Source organism: Mangifera indica, chromosome 13 (genome assembly GCF_011075055.1).
Source record: "Mangifera indica cultivar Alphonso chromosome 13, CATAS_Mindica_2.1, whole genome shotgun sequence".
NCBI lineage: Eukaryota > Viridiplantae > Streptophyta > Magnoliopsida > Sapindales > Anacardiaceae > Mangifera > Mangifera indica.
Window position 1 is genome coordinate 3,835,557 of NC_058149.1, and position 21,347 is coordinate 3,856,903.

The 21,347-nt window shown below is 30.9% G+C and overlaps 2 protein-coding genes across 4 annotated transcripts; both read right to left on the bottom strand.

Moving 5' to 3' along the window:
- Positions 1-4,592: 4,592 nt before the first annotated feature.
- Positions 4,593-8,798, bottom strand: LOC123195354 (mitochondrial outer membrane protein porin 4). Of its 2 annotated transcripts, none has more exons than XM_044609058.1 (7): positions 8,614-8,798; positions 8,438-8,514; positions 7,578-7,645; positions 6,746-6,856; positions 6,464-6,550; positions 5,402-5,610; positions 4,593-5,128 (listed from the first exon to the last, which is right to left on the bottom strand). In XM_044609058.1, exons 2-7 carry the CDS (start codon positions 8,484-8,486, stop codon positions 4,828-4,830), a joined length of 825 nt encoding a protein of 274 aa, XP_044464993.1. In that variant the 5' UTR covers positions 8,487-8,514; positions 8,614-8,798; the 3' UTR covers positions 4,593-4,827. The 2 variants fall into 2 exon arrangements, with proteins under 2 accessions (XP_044464993.1, XP_044464991.1); XM_044609056.1 differs by having other exon boundaries at positions 8,438-8,522; positions 8,614-8,797.
- A 4,846-nt stretch (positions 8,799-13,644) lies between these two features.
- On the bottom strand, positions 13,645-16,550 carry LOC123194126 (probable ribonuclease P/MRP protein subunit POP5). 2 transcript variants are annotated; one of them, XM_044607284.1, is made up of 3 exons: positions 16,348-16,550; positions 14,519-15,094; positions 13,645-14,115 (listed from the first exon to the last, which is right to left on the bottom strand). In XM_044607284.1, the coding sequence occupies exon 2, from the start codon at positions 15,015-15,017 to the stop codon at positions 14,553-14,555; it is 465 nt and encodes a 154-aa protein (XP_044463219.1). In that variant the 5' UTR covers positions 15,018-15,094; positions 16,348-16,550; the 3' UTR covers positions 13,645-14,115; positions 14,519-14,552. The 2 variants fall into 2 exon arrangements, with proteins under 2 accessions (XP_044463219.1, XP_044463220.1); XM_044607285.1 differs by having other exon boundaries at positions 13,645-14,149.
- Between the last annotated feature and the right edge of the window lie 4,797 nt (positions 16,551-21,347).

Below are 21,347 nucleotides of genomic sequence, written 5' to 3' on the forward strand. Positions count from 1 at the left end.
CCAAGCCACTGACGAAGACGAAAATCCCGAGAACGAATACATGTAACGTTGCTTTCTTACTACTCTTTGCAGCATTTTCCTGTTAAAATTTCCTTCTTCTATGGCTAGTGATTCGATGTTGTGCTGAATCGTCAAATCAGAAGCCATTTTGCATGACATTAGGTGCTCTACGTTGATATATAAGACAGATAATACCATTATGCATCCATGCAGAAGTCAATTCTTACAGTGATTAATGTCATCTTCAATCTAATGATTCAAATGGAAACTAATGTTATGATCAGATTTGTGAGTTTTTTTTTAAGATTTGTGATTTGACAAGAATTTTGATTTTCATATGTAAGTGGGTTTCAAACCCATTTTCTCATTTTTGGATATTCTCATCTTTGTTATTCAATTTACTTTTTAAATCATAATTTTAAAAGTACGATTAGATTTTCCTCAAATCAAACTTAAGTTTGACTTGACTTCGAGGGCTAGAGTTTAGTTAAATACTATAGGAAGTCAAAACGATATTATTTCGATCAATAAACATTATTTTGATTGTTTCGAACCAAGCTTAGCGGTGGATTTAGCTTTAATAAAAAATGGTTTGTCTCAGCCTAACTTAAATTTACAATTCATTAATAAAACAACATTATTTTACTTAATAATAGTAAAATGGTGTCACTCTAACTTGAGTTTAACTTATTTTAAAAAATAAATCAATCGTCCTAATTTGAGTTTAACTCTAATTTGACTGGAATGAATTTGAGTCAAATCAAATAGAGTCAAATTGGCTTTTGGAATCAAGTCAGGTTAGGTAAGCTTCAGCTCTAATTGAGCTACCTTAAACTTGCGATTCTCAAACTTGACAATATAGTATCTTCAAAGTTTGAGCTCAAACTTGATTAAGCTGAATTATCAATCAAACTGAAATTAATTTATTTCATATCTAACCCTAATTAGAAAACAATGTCAGATAGAAGTATATTCTACCTACTAGTTGACATGATCTATAATAACAATTTGAAAGAAATAGGGCTCACCGTTCCTTCCTTCTCTACAGGCTTTCAAACGCCATTCTCACCTACCACAAGTCGTTGTTCAGTTTAGACTTTTTGTTTGCTATGACTGAGGCGACACTTAAATAATATTCATTGTTTTTTTATTTCATCTGACCCGTGATCTCTCGATTTTTGTCTTATCAATAATTAAGGATTAATCTTTTATCAAACATAAAATAATTTATAAAAAATAAATTTATGTCATTTTTCTTTCAAATTTTTGGACTGATTTGAAAAAAAAAAAAACTTATTTTGTAGGAATTAATAAAAAATCTTCAAAAACATTATAAAAAGGTTATATATATATATATATATATGAGCCCCACACCCACCTACCAGGCTGCCAGCTCCTGTCAAAGGCACCAATCCAATTATATATACTTTCTTCAATCTAATTAAACAAATATTTTTTGAAGTAATTAAACAAATATTATCGATTCAGAACCAGATGGCTAGCAGATACAAAATTTAATATTGGAATTTTAAAATTAATACAAAAAAAAAATGTCTTTTTATGGGGTCACCAAAGCACATGGTATCAATTGGTTGAACCAAGTTAACTCCGTCACAAACGCTAATTTGATTTTATTCGAATTCATTTAACTGCAAATTAAACCAAATTTAAGTTAGAAAGGTCAATTTTTTTTTAAAATTAAATCAAATAGAGAGTTTTAACTCAGTCTACCTAATGAGTAGGAGGATTGTTTGATTTAATTTGAACTTGGCTCACAGCTCAATTTAAATTGAATCAAGCAATTGTTAAAATAACATTATTTTGTAAAGGCCATAAGACTTGTTCCCACCGAAGATATAGTAAAAACCCAAATTCTTACCTTTCAATTTTTAAAAATCTAAACACGCACTCATAAGTGAGTTTATGTTAAAAATCTTAGTTAGAGTTAGAGGTAAAATTATTATTTACTAAAAATTTTAAAAGTTAAAGTTTTATCATATTTTCCTCTTCAAGTTTAAAAATCTCACAAGTTTTCTCTAACCCAAAGTTTGAAAAGTGACAAATACCCTCTATAATTTATTTCTCTTCTCTTCAACGATGATTGGCTGTCTCCGACTATCAACCGCCCTCCCTTCTCCCTTATCTCTCTCTTCCTTCCCTTTTTGATTGTCTTTGATCAAGACGAAGATGCATCATCCTTGTCTCAAATGAAAACTGTTCGTCTTTGTCTTGGTCGAAGAGGAAAGGAAGAGAGACCAAAGGGAGAGATAAGGTGAAAGGGAGGAAGACCAACAATTGGATACGACGAATCAACAATGGAGAGAAATAGAAAAAACCTTAGGGGATATTTGTTATTTTTTAAACTTTAAAATTATGAGTTTTTTGATTATGTGAAGGAAAACGTAATAAAACTTTAGTTTTTAAAGTTTTTTAATAAATAACGGTTATACCCATAACCCTAACTGAAATTTATAATATAAATTTACTTATGAGTGAGTGTTTGAGTTTTTAAAAATTAGAGAATATAAGTTTGAGTTTTCACTATATCTTGGGTGGGAACAACTATTTTGGTCTTTTGTAAATAAACCACAAATATGTACCATGAATACTAACCGTGAATTTGAATTATGAAATTTAGACAAACTCGAATCAAATTAAGTCAACTTAAACTATCTTTAACTTTGGCTTGATAAACTCAAACTGAATTATTTTTTATTCGAATCAAACTCAAAACAATTTCAAGCTCATTGAAACTGTCAGCTACATTTAAAATCCTGAAACTGCATTTTGGGTCACTGCTGGCTTGTTTGTGCAATACAATTTAGTCCGTTCAAGTTTTCAAAATTTCAACTGAAAATCAAAGCTAAAACTTTTGACATTCAACGTTGCATTTCTCATGTATGGTATATTTTGTAAACTACCTACATGTACGCAAGGGCCCATAAATAAGTTTTATTAAAATAATAAAATTATGTATTCATAGTTTTAAATGCACAATTTAATACACAGATAATGTATTATAATAAAATTCAATGATTTTAAATTATAAATAAAACATCTCTCAATCATATAATTATATATATCTAAATACTCAATTATGTACTAAAGACTATATACTCATAGTTAGACAAGTCAATTGGGTCGAGCCAAATGGAGGTTCGGCCTGAAGCACAAAAAAAAGTTCGGACAGGATAAAGCTTGGTCCAGCACTGAGAGTGTCAGGCCAGGCCCATGGGTCTATCAGGGCGAACTAAGGGCTTTGATATTAGGCCTATGGGCTGGCCTTACCCAACCTAATACTGTTTATAAAATAAAAATTTTTATTTTTTTTCTACTTCTGCCAAATGGCAGATTGCCTATGCTTAATTTTTTAATTTTTAATTTAATTTTTAAATAAATATATTTTATTTTCCTTCATTTTCACTTTTATTTATAAATCTTTTAATCTCAATTATTTTATTATATTTTCAATCTCATTTTCTCTCATTAACTCTCTTTCGAAAAATATCTGAATTTATAAATAATAATTCTTCACATTTATAATTTTATTTTTATTTTTATTTTATCGTTACAAAATATTATAAAATATTTGAATTCATAAATAATAATTTTTATCTTTGAAAAATTTAGAGATTTAGATATAAAAGATGAGTAGATAAATGTTATATAGTATATATATTTTATTTATGTTTTGTAATTTATACAATATGTAAATTAATTTATTTGTACTATGTTATCAATTTATAATATTTTTCATCATGTAACCACGGTTTTCTTCCGTCACAAGTGAGAGATTATAAATAAAATATTTGGAGTACTGTCCTCGGTTTTAATAATTAAAAAATAATTTATGTTTAAAATTTTTTTAAAATATTGATTAAATGGGCCGAACTGCCAAGTTAAAGTCTGTCCAATCTGATTAAAACTCGTTATTATATGAGCTAGGCCTTAGGCCTTTACATTTCAATGGATCAACCTGGCCCAAAGGCCCATTACTGTTTGGGCATCAAACCCAACCCATTAACCCAATGGGCTGAGCCGGAGCCAACATGACCTGACCCATTGACATCTCTACTCATAGTATTGTTCTTATATAAATTATATTATATACACTTAACAATAAGTATTAGTTTGATCAATAATGATAATATATCATCATATATATAATTATTTATATGTTAGTTATTCTTGATTCCAAATATAATTATTATACTCCAATCGACATTCATTTTAAGTAGTCATAGCTTTATTAAATTAACAATTATACAAAATACATGAGAATTTAAGTTGTGTTATACTACCACATATAGGAGCTACCTGGATCAAGAGTTTCCCAGGAATCATCTTTCCGGCTAAGCAACTGCAGCAATAATAAAAAATTATTGAAATCATATTTACTATGAATATTCATCATCTAAGAGAACACATCTCTATTCCACATTTTACTTCTGAAAGGGCAGAAGAAAATTCACGATCACGGAAGTGAACTTCAATGATGTGTTAGAACTGGTTGCTACAATGTTACCACAAGCTTAACAATCAATATAAAGCTGCAAAAATCCGGAAACAACCATCAATTCTATCTCATAACATAGCAACAAAAATGTACTGCTGTTATTTTTATCAAATTTTCCAAAACTGGGTTCAGTTTCCCTACCCATGCTCAAGAATGTTCCATCAAGGCATCGCTAGATCTTTCAGTTTTCAAGTATGAAATCTGTAAAGCATAACCCTCCTTGGGTATTTGAAAATGAAAGAACAAATATGTAACAAGTTCAAAGTATTGAATTAATTTAAGTTGTAGAATGGGGCAAAGTTCGTTCCAAGTCAAGGCTTAAGAGCAAGAGCAAGACCCAACTTAGGGGCAGCATTAATGGTCTTTGAGTCATATTCCGCTGAAACAGTTACCAGTGACTTAGGTCGCCATTCTCGCTGGCATAGCAGTGCAACCTTTCCACCATCAGACAATCTCGTTTTTAAAATTGTCAACGGATCTACAACATGAGCACTTCCAATGGTGAAACTGTTTTCATAGGTAGAAAACCTATGAGTCATTTCAGCAGCAACTGAAGTGAATGGATTCACAGCATGCACATAAGATGCTTTAAGTGACTTTCCTTTATCCGCCCTACATAGAAAAACACAAATCACAAACTTTAGAAGCAAGACATGGATATGAAAAACAATAAATAAGAAGAGATAATGAGTGAAACAACTGGATAAAACAAATGACCCATAGCAAAGCTATTTAGCACAAGTACATCAATCTAGTCATTCAATAAAAGTCTGACAAAACTACAATGTAAATGAGAATATTCATTCATTTTAAATAACTTCTAAATACAGGGAAACAAACATAGCAAAGAAAATTTATAAATATATTTTCCACAGATAAACTTACAGTATAAGTGAAGCAGAAAAATCAGGCTTGTTCAAGCCAATCCCGGCATTGTACTTGGTGAATGTAGCAGAACCAGTATCAAAACTAACTTCACCACCCACAACCAGTTCTTTGCTTCCAATTCCTGCAGATAGCTCCAAAAGAGGAGTTGGATTCAGGCCAATACTAGAATCAATGGCAGCATGAGGATGAAGGTACTGCACGTCCAACTGGGAAGTGATGGAATAAAATAGTCAGTAACTCTTTTGGCATTCAGAAAGACTACTTCTGACATAATATGTTCTGTAACAAGCCAGCTAAAAAACAAATAGAAACATAAGTGCTGTGAAATTAAAAATAAATATTTCATGCACAAACTATAAGCCAAGAAAATCTTTATTCAGGTAAAATTAATTTGAACCAACACATAATAACCAAGAAGCAGGGTTTTGTACAACCACACTCCACACATCATAAAAGATAAACTTTCACTGGACACTTCCACATTCCTTATTAATTTTTCACTATATCAGAAGAACAAACATCGGGACAATGGACATTATAACTATAGTAGGTAAACAGGAGCCAACATATATTGCAACTGGCAATGTGGATGCACACCAATTCAAATCTTAAGATCAGCAGATTCATGGACAATTGGCATTGATTGGACCACACCTCAAGAAAAACTCTACGAAACCTGAAAGGCTTTTTTCCCTTTTATAAGATCTGAAAGGAAAACTGAATATCAAACATTTAACATTTATCATTGAAGACAACACACCAGCTAAAAATAAGCCCTCAATTAAAGTATGGAGATACAATCAACCAGTTGTTCCCTCCAGACTTTTTCTAGCAGTATCTTCATTTTCAAATCCTCAATGTCTACCACCAACCAAATTCAAAACTACAAGTACTTAAGAAACTTTCCAGGTCTGAGACTGAACCATACAGAGATTAAAGATTGTTGCCAAGATAATATGAAATATGGTGACTATGAAAAAATACATACAATCCATAAAATATTTATTATATGAACCTTACAATTGTCTTCTTTGAAAGTAGAATTAAAACTGCACTCACCTTGCCAGACTTGTGATCTGGTATTTTGAAGCTAAATGCTGCTTTGGTAGATGGCAAGATACCAATCAGAGTCACTTTTGTTGATACCTACAAAAATGTAAATTTAAAAAAACATGTGAAGGTTATTGAGAATATACAACAGAGACTCATGGGCTGTCGCTAAATAACTAAGAGCTAACAGCGCATCACTAAAATAAAAGCATGAATATGCATCAAATCTCGATTATTATATATAATGGATAAGTGAGAAAAATAGGTTGTAGAGACAAAATATTCTCTTACATTAGAATATGTATCAACTTTTACATCCACAATAGTATTTTCGCCCTTGTACACACTATTAATGTCACCAGTGAAAAATTGGTCCTTCTTCAAACCAGTAGCTGTAAGTCCCTACAAAAAGAATTATATAAATGTGAGAGTTAGATGGCATCTCAACCCAATTATTTAAATACTGTTTTCTAAAAAAACAAATATATCAAGAATAATTAACTGAGCATTTCAAGAGTGTATAACCGCTTCTAAATAAAATAAACATGCATTGAGGATATAAGCACAATACACATCCTTGGTACCATACATATATTAGTTACTAAATTGACGAGACTTCCACATTTAAGGGTTTTCATTTTAAAAATATAGATAAATATAAATACAGCAAAAGTGAATTGAGGATCAACAAAATGCTTAAGTTATCTTCACGAGAATTAATATAATTAATTAATTTTCCTCCCTCTTACACTGCACAAAACTTTTAAATATGCAACTGTGGATGCAAGGGGCAAAGATGCCAATTGCATTAGTTCAGAAGGCAGAAACATGGCCAGAAGCAGAGTAATCAAATGGTAACCAACTGCAGCTTAACGACACAGACACACAGAGGAGAGAGAATTGAGCTACAAATTACTTGCTCTATTCAAACCTGCCAAGGTACTTGAGCTTCTAATCACAATAATAAAAAGTGGCTCTAGTTATTGAGATTACTATAGGAATAATTTTTCCTTAATATATTTGGGGAAGTTATCAAGTGGTTCACTCAAAGAGTGCAAACAGACAATATAACGTCACAGTCCAAAAGGTATAACTTAAACATGAAAGTTAAAGTAGGATATACCAGTCCTGTAGTTGTTGGCAATGACAAGGTAAACTTGTGGTCAAAAGTATAATCTTTGTTCAAGAGGTCTGCATATGATAATGAAACAGATGAATAACTGGAATTGATATAAACAAGCATACGAGTAAAATTTCAAGACCTCCTACTCTGTATGACATTAAACAATAAAAGAATAGCCTTCATGTGGTTTGGAAGCCACCACAACTAACAGTGTAGCATGACAGGCCAGTGACTCTGTCTGAAATCACGCAATTGATTATAACACTATGGATTGCATCACAAATGTTTTCAATGAAATTACACCATCTATTTTTTTAAGAACCCCAATATCCCTCAGCGTGACCAGCCTGAAACTAAAGACTACTCCAAGAGTATCCTGAATACCTTCAAGTATAATGTCAATGATGAGTCTTTCTATCAATATAAATGTTGTCACTTTCCGGGAATTTAATAATATATATTTCAGAACAAAATGATAACATATTCCACAACAAACACAAGCAATATTGCAAACCTTCCAGGGTTCAATCACCTTCTAACTTAAATAAAACCACAAACAAGTAAACAGATGAGAAAGATGTGTTTTTACCGGTCTCTTATTTTCAAAATTACCTAATCTAAACAGGAGCTTCACACGCTAAACCTTAAAACCTAAAAACAGCAGCTAAACATAACCCCAAAATAAACAAAAAAGTTCATTATAATAGCATACGACTTGTCATTTTACGTCAAAATGAAAATTCCTTCACCTTCGCCTAATTACAAACGACCTTCACAATGTCGAAACAAATTTTACAAAACTTCATTGTCGTTCACAATCATTCGCAAGAACTCAGTAAGATCTACAAAATAGAATTTACCTTTGGCTTTCTTGCCAATATCCGAAAACGGCGCCGGACTGCTGCTCATCTCAACTCAGAAACGAGAATAACACACTCTGCGAAGCTAAAAAGAGGTAAAAAGAAACAAAATTTTTAGAAATACTTTCGAAACTAAAAGCTCCAAAACGATAAGACGAGCACAGGGTTTGACTTACAATGAAGAAGAGCAGCTTTCCAGACCGATTCAGCCAAGACGAGACGAGATGAGGCGAAACGAGCCGGAAAAGATATTTGTAAGAGTCTGTGCTACCAAGGTTGAGGTGGAGGTGGAAGTGGAGCAGCGATTAGGTGACAGCAAGTAGAGCGTGACGGCTCACACGCGGAATTTAAAGGAGCTGAATTGTCTTAGGTGACGATTTCAATTGAATGGGTGTGGGGAGATAGCGTCACGGTTCAGTGAGGTTAAGAAACGAGGGAGTCCCTTGAAAGTGAAATTACGAGAAAGCCACTAATTATTTGTTAAATTGACGGTTATGTCCTGGAGTTCGTGGCTTATTGGCTGCTCCGCTTTGGCCGCACGAGGGATTTTAGGGTTTTGCGTTTTCAACGTGGATTTATTTATTTTTTTATCTCATTTGTCTTAATAATATTTATTATTTAAATTTAAATTCACAAAAATTATATTAAGTAATTGAGTAATATTTTATATATATATATATATTTTTAGTATATAATTATGTATTATTATGTGATTCGATATTATTTTATTTTTTATTTTTTATTTTAAATCATTTAATTATATAATAATATATCATTTATGTACTCAAATTATATAATAAAAGTATATTCACATAGTTTATTGTTAAAAATTATTCTTTGAAGTAGAAGTGTTAATGAATTGTGCTAGCGGATCCGAAGTGTTAACAAATAGGATTCAAGGTTTTTTTTAGGCAAAAAATTCTCAGGGTTTTTTTTTTTCATCCTTTGTAGTAGAATTCAAATAGAAAATCGAGGGATTAGCCTAAACACATGATCTTGTCTAAGTATATCTTAGAAAGTGATTGAATAATGATCAAACAAAAGATTCAACTAACTTTATAAAATATAATTAAACGAATCCTTCTTAGACACCCTATAAGCTAAGTTTATTTTACAAGAGTTAATTAATAGTGTTGAGAAAGAATTCGTCATGTTATATCTTATAAAAGTTCCGACCAATCTTTTTAAGAGAAAGCTTTACAATCTTTCCTAAATAGCTTATTTAGACAACTTTTAAATATATACTTGGTTTATAAGGCATCTTGAAGAATTTGTCCAACCATATCATAAAAAAAGTTAGTAGAACATTTGACCAACTTTTTTAATATATAATTGGATTATCTTTGTCTTTAGGCCAATGTATATTTGGTCTAACAATAGGTTAAGAAATATTTAATATTTTGGGACTGTTATAGCACGTGGTTGATTTTCCCACCAATGAAATGATGCTAACCTACCCTCTTCTAATGTGGGTAGTAAATTCTTGAGTTTCCACCATGAGTTATGTACATTTATCTCATGCGATTGTTCTTAATTAGTTGTGGGGTGGTGTAAATATAGTATAAATAGCCCCTCACTCTTTGCCTTCAAATTATCAATTTGATATGTTTCACTTCTTTATTCTATAGTCTATTGTTTTTACTTTTCTATCTCTCTTCATTTGTTTTTAATCTCATGTGCACTTCTTTCATTTTCTCTTCAATTATTTAAATCTATAATACATTATCAACACAATCTGCTAAGTTATATATTAATACTAATTATCCTTTAATTATATTATCATTCTCTTTGTATGATACAAATATGAATATCATAATTATAATATTGTCATGTGTGGATTGATTCTCTAACCTGTCAACTAGTGGGATAGTCCATCCAAACATGACTAGACTGTGTACAAGTGTGTTTTGTTGTGTATAGTGAGGAGACTGGATTGCACTAATAAATGGAATAGTGTTACGATCATTGCAAATTCTTCTACGTAACCCCATGGATTCCAAGATCTCTTTATACCATACCGAATGCCTTTCCTTGGAAGATGAAATCAACACAAGAGTGACAACATTATAATAAATGTGACAATTTGTAAGTTATAATAAATTTATTGGTTTTTTATATTCAATATAAATTATTAGACACAACGTACTTAAAAAGCTTCGAATATGTTGTAAACAAGATCCCACCCTAAGCGATCAAGACACTTCTATTTCAACATTTGGGGGATCTTGTCTTTGGACTTGTAAATCGTGAAACCCTTTAAGCTACTGAGAGTCTCATATATTCATAACTACATCCCATAAAAAATGTTGTGAAATAAAGTACATAATTAATCAAAAAATGTAAAAGCAATATAACATAATATTTATTTCTAAAGTTACATGAAATGTCACTATATATCACATTAACCTATAATGTTGCACTAAGATATGCAAATTGTATGTTCGATGATCATTCATAATATCTTTATATCTCTTCTCTATCGCCCGACTCATTGACTTAGTTGTTAACTTCCAAACTGTAGTCCCTTATGGAAATCTATTGAACACATCCCAATCATCAACTAACTACAATATATGTTTTGATACCACTTTTCAATTATTTGCTCTCAATAATGCATAATGTATCAAACACAATACAACCACTTTGACTACATCTTCATCATCGTTTCCCTATGATTTAGACATTAAAGTTTTACTGAAAACACCATGACTCATAGATTTGGGACCTGGGAAATACTTCTCTCTAAAATTTGATGAGTCCATTGTTATGTATTCAGTTACATCCACCTCCCTACTAAACCTCAGCCCAACCATCATAGCAAACTCAATTGAGTTAAATGTACAGTCGACCCTATTTAATCTAAACCAAAACATGTTTCCCAACTCACATTTATTCCTTGTCAAAAGAGTACACTATATAATAAGGTCGAGTTTTATCCATGTATTTCAAAATTTAAAAAGTGTCCAAAGTATGTTTGTCTAAACAACATCTTCTAAGCTAAATTTAGCTTTGCCCTTATATGTTTCACCATGTCTTTATGACTACAAACATTGATCGCAACTTTGAAATCATAAACGTCATGGAATCGCCTCTCCCCTACCTATTCATCAATCGGAAATTTATGCAAAAACAAATTTTTAAAATGTAAATTTCTATTCATTAAATAATTAAACTAATTAAAATTTACAAGTGCAAGCACACATTACATTCTATGAACAGTGTCCTTTGTGCGGTTTGAGCGATATTGTGTGGTTTGTGGGGTTTACAAGACATTACGCAATATCCATATTGTGCAATTTGCGTGATATTGTGCGATTTGCAAGGTCTGCAAGACATTGTGTAATATAGATGTTGTGTGGTTTGTGCGATATTGCATGGTTTGTGAGGTATGCGGGACATTGCGCAATACCCATGTTGAGCGATTTGTACGGTTTACCGGGTTTGCAATAGTCCATTGCGATGTTGCAAGGTTTACTTGATATTAAGCAGTTCCTTGTAAATTTGAACGATTTTAGCCCAATTTTTGTTCTGTCCATGCTACACTTTCAAACTTCTATGTCATACTATTAACGGTCAAATTACAACTCCAATTAACTACATCTACCATTAACAATCAAATATAAAAAATCATACCAAAATAGTTGATTTAGGGTTTGAATTTAAAACCTTAACCATTGTGGAAACCATCACAATCGACACATGTTTTATCTAATCTTATTTGAATCAATCAAACTATACTCAACAAACAATACCCATAATGGGTTTTTCTAACTGTTCGGTTAAAATAAATATAAACTCAAATCTACAAAATAACAAATTCTAACTTACCTTTGAAGCCTTTGTCAATGTCTTGCCACTTCCCAAAATTTTGCTGCTTGGCCGAGGCTCTTACTTCAAGGATAGTCGCTAGTGGTTTGCAATTTCTGCTCTCAGCTTTGAGATTTCCCTTTTTGGCATTGTTATTTTGTTATTTTAATTTAGGGGTAAAATATGTACAAAATTTACCATTTGATTATAAATGTAAAAGGGATAAATGTTAGCTTAAAAACATATAAACAACAACCCTTTACCTATTTTAATTAATTACCCCTAAATGACAAGTGATTATAGAAACAATAAATTATACATAATAATTTTCAATATATAAATAAATATATATATATTTATATATGTTATTATATGATTGATTGTTTTTAAATTAAAAATAAAATAATATTAAATTATACCAGGATAGACTTAATTATATTTTCAGTTATGAAATCAAAATGGGCAATGTTGCTCTCGTAGAAAATGTGCTCTTTCTTGTAGGAAAAGCGTACGCTAGACGGTCAGTTTCTACGTATTCAGGCTAGCGAAGTTAATTGATTTGACTTTTCATAAGCATGATGAAAGGTTTAATTGAGAGGAGTAACAGGAGTGAATGGAGACGACAAATGCATGAAGTTATACTAAGTGAATGTACCATTTTGTCCCTTATTTTTGAACGGGGAGGCAACTTGCTCCCTCAATTTATGCTGATATCATGTGAATTGAAAACCCTCTTGCCGAGCTCAAACAAAGAGTATCATCACAATTAAAAAAGAGAATTATCCACAATGTGATTTTCAGTGTCACATCGACGTAACAAGAGAATTCAAACCAAACCAAACCAAATAACAACATAAACTTGAATCAACTCAAATCAAATTCACCCTTATGATTATAGTTAATGCACCACTCAATATTAAATATGTATTTTAATTACTTTTAAATCAAATGAATGATTCTTTGATTTTACCTGATGAAATTTTAGATTTACAAATGTATTTTTAATAAATATTAAATTCAAATGGAATTATATAAAAGGAAACATTATGTAAACTTTTCAACTCAATTGTACCATACACAAAGCAGTGATTTATATATAAATCAGATTACCAGAAAAAATTGGAGTCTGAATGTTTTTGAACCTGGGTAGTGTTATATGAGGTAAGCTGAAAAGAAGTCTTCTTATTATTACCATTTATCGGCCATGCTCCTCTCTGCAGTTTGTTACACTCTGAAGTGGAACAAGAAGGTTCAAGGAATTTCTGGCCTTTTTCTTGCTTCTCTTAGAGGTACTGCTGCTTTGCTTCTAATTGCTTCATTTAAAAACTACCCAGACTCAGAAACATTCTGATTCCAATGTTGAACATGCAAAAACAGCAATTATACAGAAAAAAGGCACATTCATGCAAATACTTCGATAAAAACTAAACATTCAAAATATACATATAATTGAAACCTGTAGTTTGAAAATTAATACCATTATTCAGCTAGCTTCCAGTTGAGCTACTGACTATGCAACAAAAAGTTTTGTAAGTTGCATGCTGATTCAGAAATTCCCAACTGCAGCAAGGTTCATTAGAGAGATGAAACAGCAAACACGGGCACTTTGTTTCAACTGGAAACCTATGAATGGAAATCCTTCTCCAGTGCTTTGACAGCATGAATTTGCAACTCGATCAACCAGTTTGAAAATGGTTGCTATTTTTAAGTGGCACGGTCCAGTCTTTTTATCTTTACTTAAGTGCTACAATCCAATCAATATTATACACAGAAAACATTAGAAAATAAATAAATAAAATTTGTAGTGGTTCCGACATATCTCTTCCTCCAAACCAAGATTTCTCCATCTATTCTCATCCTCGGTATAACTTCTGAAACAATAAAGGTCTACATCAAATTATTGACCTGGGATAGAACATCTTCTTTCAGCAATACTAATACCTCAACTGTGACTAAGGAAAACATTTAAAACAACCACAAACTAGAGCAATGCTTTCTCTCAATATATAAATTATTCAGGTTACTCACTAATTAATCATATAATTGAAAGAAGCGCCACCATTTATCAATCAAATGCATTAGATTTAAAGAAGAAAAGAATATGACTGCCTTTCATCCTCAGCAAAAGAGAAGATTATTTGGTTCTAAGATAAGCAAGCAGGTGACAAAAGTTGAGGAACTAATTCCTAATCAAAATGTAAAACTACTGGCATTTGCATACAACCTTGTCCACATACCATAATTGACAAATAATGATTGAGGGTTTCATTCTACCTTCACAATTCCATGAAGACATGCATCTGTAGTTTTAGTGTTCCAAAATTTTTATCTTCTCAAGACAATTTTGCATGTGCTGAGCAGTATCAGCTGAGAGACTTGTTCCTGCTACAAGCTTGTAATGTTCATACTTCAATGTCTCACACTTCAAGGCGGCATCCTTACAAGCCTTGATACTCCCACTTAGATCTAATAAATTAAATAGTACCGGGCAGTTTCCTATACTTCTAACCATAGTAATTGCAGACCAAACTTTCTGGTAATCCTCCCTTGACGCTCTAATGATACAAACTTTCGTGATGTGATTCACATACTTGACTTGGAATGATCCAAGCATAGAAGCTAAACCACACTCTCCAAAGTTGACAAGAATATTCTCTTTGATTGCTTTTGACACATTAAATTGGGTAAGTATAATGGGATCACCATCAAGAAGCTCTCTATTTGGGTCCAAAAAGACCTCCATTACCAAATACCTATTTTTAAACCCAACCATGACAACTTGAATGGTTGCACTCTCTTAAACAAGCAAAACTTGAAGAAGCTCCCAACTTTTTTTGTTGTTGATTGTAACTGCAAATTCCAAATCAAGTACTTTTCAATAAACTGAATTACTATTTTAAAAAATTAGTCAAACACAGTACATTTGTAACTTTAAACAAAGATATATAACTTATAAGTATTAAATGTTTGATGTTATTAGGGCTAGTAAACAAGTAGGAAAAACCTCATACCCAAAATAATATCCCAGTATAACCAAACATATATATAAATAACTTGAATTAACAATTACATGTGCACGGGTCCAAAATCAAGATATCCTATTCTGTCTCACATTAAACAATAAAAGAATAACTTTCATGAGGATGGGAAGCCACTACAAAAAATAAGTGATACCATCTGAAATTAACCAATTGATCATAACACCATGGGTTGCATCACAGATGTTTTCACTTGATTCAGACCATCTATTTGAAAACATGCAGAATAATTTTCCTTTGATAATTACAATATCCCTCAAAATATGTGCACCCAGTCTGAAACTGGAGAATACTGCCAGAATAATATGAATACACTCAAAATACAATGGCAATGATATACTGTCTTTGCACATGTATAAATATCATTACTATCGATGAGTTTAATAATATGTATTTCAGAACAAACTATTTACATAATCCACAACAAACACAAGCAATCGGTCATTCGTCCCATACTTTGAAATCACAAATTTTGCAGGAATAAAAAATCTAGAGATCACATTAAGTTCTAAGCAAAATAAGGGCACGTTTATACCATAGATAAAGATAAATAAACCAGTAAAAGTAAACAGATCAGAAAGAAGAATTTCCTTTTGCATAAGAAAATTCATTATTTGCTTTTAGTATGGCAACAAAAATAGGTTCCCAACTGTATCTCACACTTCTCCTAACACCTAATCAAAATCTATACCAGCCCCGCTTTTAAAAACATAAAAAACCAGTATCAAGGTTTCACCATTTGAATTGTTAAAATTCTCTCTCATTGTCAAATGTACCCGATAAAATTATTTAATTAAAATAGGAGCTTCACAGGCTAAACCCTAACCTTAAAAGAACAATGATAATCATATAAGCATAACTATAAAACAAACAAACGTTCATCATAACAGTACACCAGTCATCGACCAAAAAAAAAGTGCTTTCACCTTCCCTAAATACAGGACAGCCCAAATATTTCAGAAGATATTTTTATAAAGCTCCATTTTAGTTTGCATTCATTTTCAATAACTTAGTTTGATCCACACACACACAACACAATAAAAGGAACTCAGAAATTTTACCTACGGCAGAGAGGATCGGCTTTGCAGATCGATTCACCCGAGACGAGAAGAGACGAAACGAACTAAGACAGAGACTTGCAAAAGGTGCGGTCACAACGAAAATACCGTGACTCAGACAAGCTTTAGCCACTGTAACACAATGAAGACGGCGAAACTTCCGTCAAGCTACAGAGAGTCAGTTCAGTTGAAATACGGGAGACTAGGGATTTGGAGCCATTGCATATTATTTAAACCTCTGCCAAGACCCCTGCGGTTTCGGATTTTTTATCGCACCCCTAATGCATGAACAAATTATTTAAAATCCCCTTACATTTCAAAAGTCTATCTGAGATACCTGCACACCACCAATTGCTATTTTTACATAAAAGATTAAAAGATTATAGCCCATAATAAAATATTAATAGGCACCTAATATCTATTGCCAGCCTCTCTTGCTCTTCTAAGACCGTCTAACCTTACCAAATGATTAAAACAAAACATCACATTAGCATATGGTCAAAATAATTGAAAAAGAAAAGCTCTCAAAGTCAATCAGATTCATCTCTTATGATTTAGATCGAGCGTATGTGTGTTAATGTGTAATGTAGAATTAATCAACGAAAACCAACAAATCTCTATACAAATACAATAACAAATTAAGGTTGTTTGACGTTGTCTCAATTGTTTTTTTTTTTAAAACGAGTATTCTTATTTGGGTTAAATAGTATTGTTGACTCAAAAAATCATTATATTATTATTTTTTATAATAATAAACTAATATTCCACAAAGTATATAGACTAGTTACTTTACATAAATTTGAGTTTAGATTATAAAAAATTATCTAATGCACTTAAAAGAGCAGTTAGATTAAAATCAAGGATAAGGTTTAAATGAAAAATTCTTGCAGATTTAAAGAAAAGCTAAAGTTTATGTGGATATGTGTATAATCTTAAAGAGTTAGTCTTTATTAGAATATTTATTTACACATAAAAGCTCTCTCAAAATTTTGTTTTTATATCATTCAAATTTTTGGTTTAAAATATCATTTTTCGGACTTAATGAATTAAACCAGTTTTTATCAAATTTCAATAATTCATTTGAAATTATAAAATTTTGTGGACTAAAATTTCATATCTTAAAGTTCGTTTTGAATTTTGAAAATTTTTTTTATTAAATGAGTTAAATTATCATTTTTCAAAGTTTTGAGAGGGAAACTTTAATTTTTCAAAACTTCAAGAGGCAAAAAACAATAAAAATCAATCGATCGAATTAACCAACCAAATTTTCTTATATGTGGTTATCAAATTATCTAGAAGCCATGTTTTGGCTTTCAAAAATCCTATCAACTGAATTGAACAATAAAATTTTTAAAAGCTCATGTCATGTAGACACGATACTGTCACATCACATCTGATTAATTGAAATATATTTGGTCAATCAAATTTTACGTTTTTTGAAAAATTAAAATTATTAGTTTTACAAATAACGGCTACTTTCCTTATTTTTTCACTATATAAACTAAATTAAATTCACTTGGTAACGCCCTTTTAAAAGCTAAAATTGTCATACATTTGAGAGCAAAACTTTCTTGAGCTATTCACTAGCAAATCTTTCTCTCTAATCAAAACATTTGCATATTATATTTCTTGAATTCAATTTTATTGGATTGTACTAAGTTAAAACTTTCATATACACTCTTCTAAAGAGTTTTAAACTTCATCTTCTTATAAATTCATATGTACATAAAATAGTAAAATTCACTCTGAGTGAGGCTAGAGATTTCTAGTAAGAGAAATTGAATTCTAGTGCTTGTAAATGTTAATAATACTTTAGAAACTATTTGTATTGTAAAGAAAAACTTGGTTAAGATTTTGTCAACAAATAATGAGTAGAATATTCCGAGGGAGATAGTTTGGAAAAGTGGACATAGACCGAGTTACACCGAACAACCATATGCCGCATATTTGCTTTTCTAATTCCTTTACCTTTTATTTTGTGTTATATGTTATTTTATTTACATTGATTCTTTGAATAAATTATTGAGACATCTTTATAAATCCCATTAAAAATTAGTCAATGTTTATTAAGTGGTCTCAATTGCATTAATTATTTAAATTGGTATAAATAGTTTTAAAAGCCTAATTTACACCCTTCTCTTAGGTCATTTTATCATTCATACCCTTTTGGAGTAGATTTAATCACACTAAATAGGTAAAACTCAAGGTTTAATGACTTTACTCTTATGATTGAAATCACACTTATTTACTACTCAAGCTACCCATTTGGGGTAAATAATCTCAATCATACCAAGTATAAAACAATCACAACATGAATCCTACGTACAATGAGATTATTGGGTCTAATCCCATCCCTGGTTTAAGGGATTAAATTAAGAAGTTACTGACAAGAATTAATGTTATTTGATAACCAAGGGAATCTTATATTACCACTTGAATTGTCTTTGGAAGACGAACCTAGAAAGAAGAGGTGGATTTGAATTGAATTGAGTTGAAATTTGAGTTAATTTAAATTTGGCTCAACTTGAGACTAGAGTTTGATGAGTCCTTTTAAACTAGTTTGAGTTGGAGTCAGTTTGAGGGCAATTAACTTCAACTTGAGTTTGATGATAGTTGAATGAAAAATCTATCAAAACAACATAGTTTTGATATATCATAATCAAAATGACATTGATTTAATATATTCGAATCAAATATTTTCATGCTCACGATTTTGGTGAGTCAAACACTTTTTAAACTTGAGCTCAAACTAACTCTACTTGAATCTCCTACAACCAAAAGGTTTTCATCTATTATTAAGTTCAAAATGGCCAACTGTTTACTTCTCGCCCAAAGTGTGATGAACTAACATTTTCCCACCTTTAACTTTGAAAATATATTTGTCCACCCATCCACTAATTTTGTTAATGAAAACAAAAACCTTTTAGTTTTATGGTAAATTACTAGCTTACCATTTTAGTAAAATCACAAAATTCCCTTTAATATCTAATACAAATATCAATTACCAATCTATCTTTATTTTAATAAATTATAAAAATATCTTAAACTAATTTTAAATATTAATTATGATTATATTTTTATTTGATTTTTTTTCATTATTTTTTCCCTTTTCATTTCTTCTTCTCTTCTCACGCTCACCTCTTCTTAATGGCCAGCATCAACACATTCTTTTTAGCTTGATTTGAATTCATGTTCTATCGCAGGTGGTTCATTTTTTGTAATTGAGAAGAAATGACTACACTAAGTTTAAAAAAAGAATGCTATTTTTTGGAGGAAGAAGGATTGAAACAGGATCCAGCATCTCACAGGAAGCTAAAGCTTAAGGTTCCTTGCAATACTCGAGATTGTACAGGCATAAGCATTCATTTTGTAGAATTTAATATTCAATGTTGTTAGTTAATAAATATATTAACAAAGGTTAACTTTTTCAGTTTGGTGGTGTTAAAGGGGTGTTAGGTAATGTATTTTTCACGACTTAAAATCATTAATATGTGTTTAATATAAAATTCAAAAAATAAAATTATATTTATTAACAATTAATACTAATTTATCTACTTATAATAATGTATTATTATGTGATTTATTGTTATCTTATATCCAATTTAAAATCATACAATTACATAATAACACCTTATTATTATTATATGAATTAATATTTATTATTTGTATACATAATTATAATAAAAATATAATTTATTTGTCTTATTATAGTGGTAAATTATTTAATCCTATAATATATTGTATAAACAGACACAAAATTTCATTTAATTATTAAAACTAATGTTTGACTTTCATGAATAAGTGATAAAATAGACTTTTTAATCTTTTTTTTTTTGTTATCAAGAACCCGATCTAGTTGATTGGACATATAAACCTAATGTATAGCGATTGAATTTACAATTATTATATCAAACAATTCAAAATTTGGCTTAACATGACATCATCTAGTCATTTCACTTGGTAGGGCTGGATTCGAGCCGAGCCGAGCTCGGGCTCGGCTCGGTCTATTTATGGCCGACTCGAGTTCGGCTCGAGCTCAATTCGAGCCGAACTCGGCTCGGCTCGGGTTCGGCTCGTTTACGGCTCGGCTCGACTCGTTTTTCATATTAAAACGACATCGTTTTGTGTATATATATAAATCAAAACGACGCTGTTTTGTATAAAAAAATTTTAAAAAAATCTACTGAGCCAGCTCGAGCTCGATCGAGCCGAGTAGAGCCCGGCTCGTTTCGGGCTCGAACCGAGCTGAGTCGAGCTCGAGCTCGAGCTGGCTCGGCTTGAGTCCAGCCCTATCACTTGGGAATTCCACAATCATTTTCAAACTTATATGGTAGAAAATCATCCTTTCATAAAAGCTTGGGTGGGATATGGTCATATGACCTTACACGAAATATTAGACATTAATGTTTATTTCGTGTCATTTCATAGATGAATTATGATAATTATTCATATGTAACATAGAAAAATACTAAATGTATGATGAACAAATTAAGTCTTGTTGGTTCATGTGTTTCTTTATGAATATCATTTCATGGTTTGATTATTTGGAATAAGAGAAATATTATACGTATCCATTTTAGACATACAAATATATACACATTTATACATATCATCACATGATTGAGTATTTCTTTACCCTTAATTCAAAATTATTCAATCATATAATAACATATATAAGTGTGTATTTATAGTTTTATTGTTAGAATAATGCAATTGAAGACTTCAAGAATATAAAGGAACATGATTCCAATTAGATATTACCGTTCGACCAGACAAAATTTGACATGATCCATTAACCTAATAAAATTGGGTTAGGATTATAATTTTTGACACAAAAAATAGTTCAGATTGGATTCAGATTGACCCTTAAAAAATAAGATTGGGTTACGGTTGATACGAAACTAACTCAAATTGATTGGAACTGATCCAAACATTTTAAACAAATATTACATAATATCATAATAGTAAAAAAATCTAATATATTTTTTTCTTTTTCATTTAATAGAA